Source organism: Nerophis ophidion, linkage group LG26 (assembly GCF_033978795.1).
Source record: "Nerophis ophidion isolate RoL-2023_Sa linkage group LG26, RoL_Noph_v1.0, whole genome shotgun sequence".
Taxonomy (NCBI): Eukaryota; Metazoa; Chordata; class Actinopteri; order Syngnathiformes; family Syngnathidae; genus Nerophis; species Nerophis ophidion.
The window spans coordinates 5,588,416-5,600,915 of NC_084636.1; the positions used below are offsets into that span (position 1 = coordinate 5,588,416).

The following is a 12,500-nucleotide window of genomic DNA, read 5'->3' on the forward strand; positions in this document are numbered from 1 at the left end:
CCCGCCTACCTGCTCCTCAACATGTCGTTGTCGTAGTAACCGCAGCTGAACTTCCTGCCGCACACGCGCTTCCACCAGACGCAGGAGGTGTCGATGGCCATGCCGAAGAGAGCCGGCGCAGGAAGCCAGGCTGCGGCGAGGGGGAGAGGAGGATTGACCGCTTTCTATGGCCAGACATTCCCTGCTGACTCACCCAAAAGCCTCAGGAGTAGGAACTGAACGCCAATGGCGAAGGACTTCTCTTCAGATGGTACGCTCCTACATGGAGGCCAAAAAGTCAGATCAGTACGTAGAACATAGGACTTATTAGGACTGGGCCATGTTTTATATCCATCAATGTCTTTATAACCACCAAGAGAAAACATATTTAACATTTTTATTTCAAATCTAACCTTTCTGAAATTGGAAAAATCACACTGAAAACGTCACAAAAAGCTCTTAAAAACGAATGTGCAAAAGTAAGAAATGCTTCATAAAGTGTGCAGTGAAGTGAATTATATTTAATAATAATAATAATGTTTAATAATAATAATAATAATAGATTTTATTTGTAAAAAAAAAAAGTACTTTACATTGAGTAAACAACCTCAAAGTGCTACAGTGTATTAAAAAAATAAAAAAGATAATGAAAATAAATAAAAATAAAAACTAGAACAGCCTAATCGCTAGAACTAGTATGCATATATCTAAAAAAAAAAGGCTTTTTTTTTTTTTTTTTTAAAAGGGGTTTTTAAGCCATTTTTGTAAGCATCCACAGTCTGTGGTGCCCTCAGGTGGTCAGGGAGAGCGTCCCACAGACTGGGAGCATTGTCTTCTGAGGTTTATCATTTTTATTTCAAATCTAACCTTTCTGAAATTGGAAAATCACATTGAAAACGTCACAAAAAGCTCTTAAAAACGAAGGTGAAAAAGTAAGAAATGCTTCATAAAGTGTGAAGTGAAGTGAATTATATTTAATAATAATAATAGATTTTATTTGTAAAAAAAACAAAAAACTTTACATTGAGTAAACAACCTCAAACTGCTACAGTGTATTAAAAAAATAAAATAAATAGATAAAGATAACAAAAATAAAAAAAGATAAAAACTAGAACAGCCTAATCACTAAAACTAGTATGCATATATCTAAAAAAAAGGCTTCTTTTTTTTCTTTTTTTTTAAAGGGGGTTTTAAGCCATTTTTGAAAGCATCCACAGTCTGTGGTGCCCTCAGGTGGTCAGGGAGAGCGTTCCACAGACTGGGAGCAGCGGCGCAGAAAGCCTGGTCTCCCATTGTTCGTAGCATTGTCTTCTGAGGTTTATCATTTTTATTTCAAATCTAACCTTTCTGAAATTGGAAAATCACATTGAAAACGTCACAAAAAGCTCTTAAAAACGAAGGTGCGAAAGTAAGAAACGCTTCATGAAGTGTGAAGTGAATTATATTTGATAATAATAATATTCTATAATATCTAATAATAATAACAGATTTTATTTGTAGAAAAAAAAACACTTTACATTGAGTAAACAACAAAGTGCTACAGTGTATTAAAAAAATTAAATAAATATAAAAAGAAAATAAAAATAAATAAAGATAAAAACTAGAACAGCCTGATCGCTAAAACTAGTATGCATATATCTAAAAAAAGGCTTCTTTTTTTTTTAAAGGGGGTTTTAAGCCATTTTCGAAAGCATCCAAAGTCTGTGGTGTCCTCGGGTGGTCAGGGAGACCGTTCCACACACGCTGGGAGCGGCGGCAAACACCACGAGTTGAGTTTATACCAAAATGGATACATGGATGATACAGCAGAGGATTGGGAGAATGTCATGTGGTCAGATGAAACCAAAATAGAACTTTTTGGGATAAACCCAACTGGTCGTGTTTGGAGGAAGAAGAATACTGAGTTGTATCCCAAGAACACCATACCTACTGTGAAGCATGGGGGTGGAAACATCATGCTTTGGGGCTGTTTTTCTGCTAAGGGGACAGGACGATTGATCCGTGTTAAGGAAAGAATGAATGGGGCCATGTATCGTGAGATTTTTGAGCCAAGACCTCCTTCCATCAGTGAGAACTTTGAATGGTTGTCCAAATACTTATTTTCCACCATCATTTACAAATAAATTCTTTAAAATTCCTACAATATGAATTCCTGGATTTTTTTTTTCACATTCTATCTTTCACAGTTGAAGTGTACCTATGATGAAAATTACAGACCTCTGTCATCATTTTAAGTGGGAGAACTTGCACGATCGCTGGCTGACTAAATACTTTTTTGCCCCACTGTACATGGGGTTGTGGGTGAGGGGTGTGGTCACCTGAGCAGCATCATGTACATGGGGGTGTGGGTGAGGGGTGTGGTCACCTGAGCAGCATCATGTACATGGGGTTGTGGGTGAGGGGTGTGGTCACCTGAGCAGCATCATGTACATGAGGGTGTGGGTGAGGGGTGTGGTCACCTGAGCAGCATCATGTACATGGGGGTGTGGGTGAGGGGTGTGGTCACCTGAGCAGCATCATGTACATTAGGGTGTGGGTGAGGGGTGTGGTCACCTGAGCAGCATCATGTACATGGGGTTGTGGGTGAGGGGTGTGGTCACCTGAGCAGCATCATGTACATGGGGTTGTGGGTGAGGGGTGTGGTCACCTGAGCAGCATCATGTACATGGGGGTGTGGGTGAGGGGTGTGGTCACCTGAGCAGCATCATGTACATGAGGGTGTGGGTGAGGGGTGTGGTCACCTGAGCAGCATCATGTACATGGGGTTGTGGGTGAGGGGTGTGGTCACCTGAGCAGCATCATGTACATGGGGGTGTGGGTGAGGGGTGTGGTCACCTGAGCAGCATCATGTACATGGGGGTGTGGGTGAGGGGTGTGGTCACCTGAGCAGCATCATGTACATGGGGTTGTGGGTGAGGGGTGTGGTCACCTGAGCAGCATCATGTACATGGGGGTGTGGGTGAGGGGTGTGGTCACCTGAGCAGCATCATGTACATGGGGTTGTGGGTGAGGGGTGTGGTCACCTGAGCAGCATCATGTACATGGGGGTGTGGGTGAGGGGTGTGGTCACCTGAGCAGCATCATGTACATGGGGGTGTGGGTGAGGGGTGTGGTCACCTGAGCAGCATCATGTACATGGGGGTGTGGGTGAGGGGTGTGGTCACCTGAGCAGCATCATGTACATGAGGGTGTGGGTGAGGGGTGTGGTCACCTGAGCAGCATCATGTACATGGGGTTGTGGGTGAGGGGTGTGGTCACCTGAGCAGCATCATGTACATGGGGGTGTGGGTGAGGGGTGTGGTCACCTGAGCAGCATCATGTACATGGGGGTGTGGGTGAGGGGTGTGGTCACCTGAGCAGCATCATGTACATGGGGTTGTGGGTGAGGGGTGTGGTCACCTGAGCAGCATCATGTACATGGGGGTGTGGGTGAGGGGTGTGGTCACCTGAGCAGCATCATGTACATGGGGTTGTGGGTGAGGGGTGTGGTCACCTGAGCAGCATCATGTACATGGGGGTGTGGGTGAGGGGTGTGGTCACCTGAGCAGCATCATGTACATGGGGGTGTGGGTGAGGGGTGTGGTCACCTGAGCAGCATCATGTACATGGGGGTGTGGGTGAGGGGTGTGGTCACCTGAGCAGCATCATGTACATGGGGGTGTGGGTGAGGGGTGTGGTCACCTGAGCAGCATCATGTACATGAGGGTGTGGGTGAGGGGTGTGGTCACCTGAACAGCATCATGTACATGGGGGTGTGGTCACCTGAGCAGCATCATGTACATGGGGTTGTGGGTGAGGGGTGTGGTCACCTGAGCAGCATCATTTACATGGGGGTGTGGTCACCTGAGCAGCATCATGTACATGGGGTTGTGGGTGAGGGGTGTGGTCACCTGAACAGCATCATGTACATGGGGGTGTGGTCACCTGAGCAGCATCATGTACATGGGGTTGTGGGTGAGGGGTGTGGTCACCTGAGCAGCATCATTTACATGGGGGTGTGGGTGAGGGGTGTGGTCACCTGAGCAGCATCATGTACATGGGGGTGTGGGTGAGGGGTGTGGTCACCTGAGCAGCATCATGTACATGGGGGTGTGGGTGAGGGGTGTGGTCACCTGAGCAGCATCATGTACATGGGGGTGTGGGTGAGGGGTGTGGTCACCTGAGCAGAATCATTTACATGGGGGTGTGGGTGAGGGGTGTGGTCACCTGAGCAGCATCATGTACATGGGGGTGTGGGTGAGGGGTGTGGTCACCTGAGCAGCATCATGTACATGGGGGTGTGGGTGAGGGGTGTGGTCACCTGAGCAGCATCATGTACATGGAGGTGTGGGTGAGGGGTGTGGTCACCTGAGCAGCATCATGTACATGGGGGTGTGGGTGAGGGGTGTGGTCACCTGAGCAGCATCATGTACATGGGGGTGTGGGTGAGGGGTGTGGTCACCTGAGCAGCATCATGTACATGGGGGTGTGGGTGAGGGGTGTGGTCACCTGAGCAGCATCATGTACATGGGGGTGTGGGTGAGGGGTGTGGTCACCTGAGCAGCATCATGTACATGGGGGTGTGGGTGAGGGGTGTGGTCACCTGAGCAGCATCATGTACATGGGGGTGTGGGTGAGGGGTGTGGTCACCTGAGCAGCATCATGTACATGGGGGTGTGGGTGAGGGGTGTGGTCACCTGAGCAGCATCATGTACATGGGGTTGTGGGTGAGGCAGGCCAGGAGCGCCCCCGCAGAGACCACCAGGATGACGGGCAGCAGGAAGTGAGGACAGTTGTTGGGACACGGTGCTGGCCTGGCGTGGCTCTGGCTGCCGGGTATGCACCTGCAGTCGGTGTAAAGCTGCGGGCGAGGAGGGAGACAAAAGTCCCATTGGTATTGGCGGCGGTGGCTGTAGGCAAACCCCTGATGTTTTAAGCACTCTGATACAAGCGTGTTGGACTCGTGCGAATCTGCACAGCCAGTTAACACCTAAATGTCCTCCAATGTCTTCTATTTTGGTCATTTGCAAAAGGTAGGCTGTGGCAGCTACACAACAGCTAAGCACACAATAGCACATAAGCTAGACATACTTGATTATCATTGAACAATATTGCAGTTTAAATTAACACGTGTCAGTATAAAAGTTTGAAATCATTCTAGTTGCATATGCGTGTTAGACCGCATCCATATATATGTATATAAGTATATGTTTTTTTTTTTTGGGGGGGGGGGTAATATTTACTTGCCACAATAATTCATAAAGTAAAGCTGGAGATGCAGCGAGTTGAACAATGCGGACATGTTTGTTGTTACTGGCTATGTTCTTTTTTTGGGGTTAAATGTTAATCCCCCCACCCCCGCCCAAAAAATACAAAAAAATTAAATATATACATATTTATATATTTATTAATTTTTGGGGGGGGAGGGGTAACATTTACCCCCCCCCCCCCCCCCCCCAAAAAAAAATACATATTTATTATATATATATATTTTTTTTAATTTTTAAAATTTTTATTTTTTTATTATTATTATTTTTTTTTTTTTTTTGAGGTAACATTTATTTTTTCTTGATCAAGTGAAATGAGTCAAAGAGAGAACAATTGTAGGTATGGAAAAACACCAAACTATCATTTACCATCTGGCATTGACTTATGCTGTCTTTAGGTTGAAGTGGAGTGGTAATTTAAAATTATATATATATATATATATATATATATATATATATATATATATATATATATATATATATATATATATATATATATATATATAATTTTATTTGAAATAAAAATAATATATATATATAAACAGAAAACCTGGTACTAGGCAGAAAAGGAAAAACAAACAACTAGCATGGGAGCTAGAAACAACTAAAAGCGCTAGCATGGGAGCTAGGGAAATAAACTTGCACAAGGCACAAAAGTAAAAACTACTAGCTTGGGAGCTAGAGGAAATAAACTTGCACAAGGCACAAAAGTAAAAACTACTAGCTTGGGAGCTAGAGGAAAACAAATGCATAGCGCGAAAGCTAGCAAGTAGAAACATGGAATCGTCACTGTTGCGAAACACAAACTTGGTGTAACACAAACTAGGATGCGAGAAAGAATGAACAAAAAGGGCAGGCTTAAATAAGGACGGTGATTAGCAAAAACAGGTGTGCGTCTACAGCGAGTAGCAGGTGGAACTAATATGAAACCATGGTAACCAGATAAATCAAGAACTAAGGAAGTCAAACAGCAGAATGTGATACAAAAACGGAACAAAACTAGAATATGGTATGATCCGGGCAGGGGATTATAACAACATCAGCACTATTAATGCTGACTGAGGAGTTTATTGCCATTCCAACACTGCTTTTGCTGCTGAGTAAAGTATCATTTGGTCAAAAATAATAATAATAATTTCAAATTGGACTTACATTTGCGCTAATGACCCATGACCTAATAAGTTGAATGATGCGGACACGTTTGTTACTGCATACCTTCTAATATTGGGGACTTTGTAAGTGTAAGTAATATGCAACTAGAATTATTTGATACTTGTTTATGTTGACAAATGTGCTGTTTTACACTGCAATACTGTTCAATTATTACGCATGTTTAGCTTGTGTGCTATTATGTGCTTAGGTGTCGTGTAGCTGCTAGTAGCCTATGGCCTATGGGATCGGGATATCCGTAGTAAAGGTGTGTGGAGACGTCACCTACCTGGACCAGGTGTGTGTGGTTGGGGTTTTTGGTGAAGTGGGTGCAGCCCGCGTGACACGGAGAGATGTACTCCACGCCATCGGAGCCGCACACCGGGTTGAAGGCGCCGGCGGGACACGAGCAGTTGGCGTAACACATGGACGGGGACCTGGAGAGAGACCGCCACGGTTAGAATAATCGTATCTAAGTTATCACCAAACTTTGTGTTTCCATGAGTTCCTGGCGAGCAGATAAAAGCTGTCTTTGATCCTACCAAGCAGAAGGCTTGTAAAACTCCCCTGTGTAGGATGGGAAGCAACATGAAGGTGTCCCGTTTTCTTTCATGTCGTCTAATCAACAGAAAGATATAGTCTGAACAGAGAACTACAAAGTGATGAGGAAGCAGGACCTGCCTCCCCACCAGAACATTTTACGACCTTTTCTTTGAACTGTTTTGATAAAAGGCGATGGCTGTTTACGACCCCCGCCCCTTAGAAACAGCTGTTGCCATGTAATCAGGGAAAGTCCAAATAAAAGAGGAGGCGTACAAACTGTCGCCAGAGCGTGGTGGAACTGTACCAAGAGTACAGTCCAGACGTTTCTCCTCAAATTGAGCCAAATGTAATTCTGTGTCTGTTTAATTCCTTGCTTCTTGTCTTGTTTAATAGATGTCATCAGTGTTCGAACCCGACAGCCACTTCATGCACACGGAGGATTTTTGGAGGCAGAATTGCTAAATCAATGTTTAATCATCAATGTTTTTTTAACCATCAATGTTTATTTCTATAGTCTTAAATCACAAGTGTCTCAAAGGACTGCACAAGCCACAACGACATCCGCGGATCAGCACCCACATAAGGGCAAGGAAAAACGCATAACCCTGTGGGACGTTGATGAGAATGGCTAGGAGAAACCTTGGAGAGGACCGCAAATGTGGGTAACCCCCCCTCTAGGGGGGACCGGATGCAATGGACGTCGAGTGGGTCTGACATAATATTGTGAAAGTCCAGTCCATAGTGGATCTAACATAATAGTATGGGAGTCCAGTCCATAGTGGATCTAACATAATAGTGTGAGAGTCCAGTCCATAGTGGATCTAACATAATAGTATGAGGGTCCAGTCCATAGTGGATCTAACATAATAGTGAGAGTCCAGTCCATAGTGGATATAACATAATAGTATGAGAGTCCAGTCCATAGTGGATCTAACGTAATAGTGTGAGAGTCTAACATAATAATGACAGTCCAGTCCATAGTGGATCTAACATAAGAGTGAGTCCAGTCCATAGTGGATCTAACATAATAGTGTGAGAGTCCAGTCCATAGTGGATCTAACATAATAGTATGAGAGTCCAGTCCATAGTGGATCTAACATAATAGTGTGAGAGTCCAGTCCATAGCGGATCTAACATAATAGTGAGAGTCCAGTCCATAGCGGATCTAACATAATAGTGAGAGTCCAGTCCATAGTGGATCTAACATAATAGTGAGAGTCCAGTCCATAGTGGATCTAACATAATAGTATGAGAGTCCAGTCCATAGTGGATCTAACATAATAGTGAGAGTCCAGTCCATAGCGGATCTAACATAATAGTGAGAGTCCAGTCCATAGCGGATCTAACATAATAGTGAGAGTCCAGTCCATAATGGCTCTAACATAATAGTGAGAGTCCAGTCCATAACATAATTGTGAGAGTCCAGTCCATAGTGGATCTAACATAATAGTGAGAGTCCAGTCCATAGTGGATCTAACATAATAGTGAGAGTCCAGTCCATAGTGGATCTAACATAATAGTGTGAGTCCAGTCCATAACATAATAGTGAGAGTCCAGTTCATAGTGGATCTAACATATTAGTGAGAGTCCAGTCCATAGTGGATCTAACATAATAGTGAGAGTCCAGTCCATAGCGGATCTAACATAATAGTATGAGAGTCCAGTCCATAGTGGATCTAACATAATAGTGTGAGAGTCTAACATAATAATGAGAGTCCAGTCCATAGTGGATCTAACATAATAGTGAGTCCAGTCCATAGTGGATCTAACATAATAGTGAGAGTCCAGTCCATAGCGGATCTAACATAATAGTGAGAGTCCAGTCCATAGCGGATCTAACATAATAGTGAGAGTCCAGTCCATAGTGGATCTAACATAATAGTGAGAGTCCAGTCCATAGTGGATCTAACATAATAGTGAGAGTCCAGTCCATAGTGGATCTAACATAATAGTGTGAGTCCAGTCCATAACATAATAGTGAGAGTTCAGTCCATAGTGGATCTAACATAATCGTGAGAGTCCAGTCCATAGTGGATCTAACATAATAGTGTGACTCCAGTCCATAACATAATAGTGAGAGTCCAGTCCATAGTGGATCTAACATAATAGTGAGAGTCCAGTCCATAACATATTAGTGAGAGTCCAGTTCGTAGTGGATCTAACATATTAGTGAGAGTCCAGTCCATAGTGGATCTAACATAATAGTGAGAGTCCAGTCCATAGTGGATTTAACATAATAGTGAGAGTCCAGTCCGTTGTGGATCTAACATAATATTGACAGTCCAGTCCATAGTGGATCTAGCATAATAATGTGAGAGTCCAGTCCATAGCGGATCTAACATAATAGTGAGAGTCCAGTCCATAGCGGATCTAACATAATAGTGACAGTGCAGTTCATAGTAGGGCCAAGCGGAGTCGTTTAAAGAAGTCTGAAGTCGAGAAAAATGACTATTTTAGTTGTCTCTTGACCAAACCACAATTTGAGCCGAAATGTAGTGTGGGGGTCTTTTCCTCAGCAGCCTGTGCCTGGGCTTTGTCACAGATAAGACACTTTGATGGCCTTGATGCATTCTTGGAGTCTGGTAGAGATGCGGCCACACCACCTTCTTTGTGAATAGGGAAGTGAATTATATTTATATAGCGCTTTTTCTCTAGTGACTCAAAGTGCTTTACATAGTGAAACCCAATATCTAAGTTACATTTAAACCAGTGTGGGTGGCACTGGGAGCAGGTGGGTCAAGTGTCTTGCCCAAGGACACAACGTCATTGACAAGGATGGCGGAAGAGGGAATCGAACCTGCAACCCTCAAGTTGCTGGCACGGCCGCTCTACCAACCGAGCTAAATCGCCCCAAGTGGAATAGGACAACGATCCCTAATTGGGTTGCATTAGTCTTTTCTGCAATGGTTTCTCTTGAAATGGGTTTCTTTTGGGAGTGTGACTGCCTGTCAAATGTTGAATTAAAACGTTCCGGGTGGACATAGACATCTTTCAGACCTCTTAGTATCACTCTCTCTTTCCTACTTTTCTCTCTTTAGCAGCATAAACACAACTATTGCGCCTTCCTTCAATACTCGCCTGTGCCTTCTGAACTGCTGCAGGTTTTCAAACAAATCTAAGAATTTTGTTTGACTACTTGATTAGAAAATTCCCAATACAGTTTATATCGTGTGGGCTCACCCGTGCCGTCCGACTTGGTAGTGATTGACCTCGGAGACTCTCTGCGTGGAGCAGCCCATGAAGAAGAGCGGGATGAAGAGGAGGGTGGACATGGTCAACAGGACCACACAGAAGCGTGGGATGTTCTTCAGAGACATTCCCGTCTTCTTCATGATGACACCGCCAATCAGCATCCCCACCGCCACTGCCGGAAGATTCACAGCACCTGCGAGCGAGGATAGTCGTTTTAAAACGCTGCGCCAATCACCAGGATGTATTCCAACTAATCCGGATAGAATCCAGATTAAACACTTGGCGGCAATGTAAACGGAACATGGGAAACATCAGTTAACGCAGGGGAGTCAAACTCAAACACGGAGGGGGACAAAATTTAAAACCGAACAAAACCGCGGGCCAAGGTTGAATAAATGAACCTTTTAATATGGACCCAAACGAGTTTTGCATTGAATATTGAAAGAGCAAGGCTTATATAACTTTATGGCAGCGGTCTCAAACAGGCGGCCCGTGAGTTATGTTGGTGTGGCCCGTGAGTTGTACATGACTGGAGCTTTACAGCGTCATACTTTAATACCCCCGATTTTCCCAGGTGGCTCCCAATCAAAGTGCCCCTCCAGGGATAATTATTCTCTCAAATTTCACCTTAATAACAATATTAAGAGGGCACCGTGGAGGCACTGTTTTAAAGGCCTACTGAAATGAGATTTTCTTATTCAAACGGGGATAGCAGGTCCATTCTATGTGTCATACTTGATCATTTCGCGACATAACCATATTTTTGCTGAAAGGATTTAGTAGAGAACATCCACGATAAAGTTGGCAACTTTTGGTCGCTAATAAAAAAGCCTTGCCTGTACCGGAAGTAGCAGACGATGTGCGCGTGACGTCACGGGTTGTGGAGCTCCTCACATCTGAACATTGTTTACAATCATGGCCACTAGCAGCGAAAGCGATTCGGACCGAGAAAGCGACGATTTCCCCATTAATTTGAGCGAGGATGAAAGATTGGTGGATGAGGAAAGTGAGAGTGAAGGACTAGGAAAAAAAAAAAAGACGATGGCAGTGGGAGCGATTCAGATGTTATTGGACACATTTACTAGGATAATTCTGGAAAATACCTTATCTGCTTATTGTGTTACTAGTGTTTTAGTGAGATTATATGGTCGTACCTGTAGAATCTGAAAATCGGAGGGGTGTGGCCACGGGTGTGGTGACCGCCAGTGTCTCCGAGGGAAGCCACGTCTCTCGACGAGGCGAAGGAAGCCGGTCGGGCAGGGCTGAGATGTTTTATTTTTTTCCTTCATTCTCCACGGTGGAAGTATCCGAGGGTCGGGGGCGGCCGGTGGAAGGAGGCAAGAGAGTCCGCAGCTGCCTCTTTGACAGGCGCAGGAGGAACGACGCAAGCTCTCCGCTCATGTCTATGGTAAGAGCCGACTTACTACCACAAATTGATTGACATGGACTTAAACAAGTTGAAAAACTTATTCGGGTGTTACCATTTAGTGGTCAATTGTACGGAATATGTACTGAACTGTGCAATCTACTAATAAAAGTATCAATCAATCAATCAATCAATTACCACCATTTTCTCACCGAAACCTGCCGGTTGACATGTGGTAGGGAACCATGTTCGCTTGACCGCTCTGTTCCATAGTAAAGCTTCACCGTTAGGTTTCGGGAATGTAAACAATGAAACACCAGCTGTGTTTGTGTGGCTAAAGGCGGCCGCAATACGCCACTTCCCACCTACATCTTTCTTCTTTGACGTCTCCGTTATTAATTGAATAAATTGCCAAAGATTCAGCAACACAGATGTCCAGAATAATGTGTAATTATGCGATTAAAGCAGACGACTTATAGCTGGGTTTGGTTGCTTAACCAAAATGTTTGCTACAATCCGTGACGTCACGCGCACGCGTCATCATACGGCAACGTTTTCAGCAGGATAATTCGCACAAAATTTAAAATGGCAATTTAGTAAATGCATGTGTTGCAATGTTAATATTTCATCATTGATATATAAACTATCAGACTGCATAGTCGGTAGTAGTGGCTTTCAGTAGGCCTTTAAATGTCCTCCTCTAACTGTACAAACAGGTGCCAGCCCGGCCACATATTGTAGTCAATATTGATACACGCAGTAAGCGGCTGCAAGGCATACTTGGTCAACAGCCATACAGGTCACACTGAGGGTGGCCGTATAAACAACTTTAACACTGTTACAAATATGCGCCACACTGTGAACCCACACCAAACAAGAATGACAAACACATTTTGGGAGAACATCCGTATCGTAACACAACATAAACACAAGAGAACAAATACCCAGAATCCCATGCAGCCCTTACCCTTCCGGGCTACAATATACACCCCCGCCTCCCCCCAACCCCGCCCTCTATTGTAGCC

The 12,500-nt window shown here is 44.3% G+C and overlaps 1 protein-coding gene across 2 annotated transcripts in view; it reads right to left on the reverse strand.

Moving 5' to 3' along the window:
- The window catches only part of slco2a1 (solute carrier organic anion transporter family, member 2A1), a 41,629-nt gene that overhangs the window by 2,336 nt on the left and 26,793 nt on the right, over positions 1–12,500 (reverse strand). For both annotated transcript variants that reach the window (XM_061888425.1, XM_061888424.1), the window contains exons 9-13: positions 10,098–10,302; positions 6,664–6,811; positions 4,656–4,819; positions 194–258; positions 10–130 (exon numbers count right to left, since the gene is read on the reverse strand). In XM_061888425.1, the coding sequence (XP_061744409.1) occupies positions 10–130; positions 194–258; positions 4,656–4,819; positions 6,664–6,811; positions 10,098–10,302 (703 nt within the window). The remainder of the gene's footprint in view (positions 1–9; positions 131–193; positions 259–4,655; positions 4,820–6,663; positions 6,812–10,097; positions 10,303–12,500) is intronic.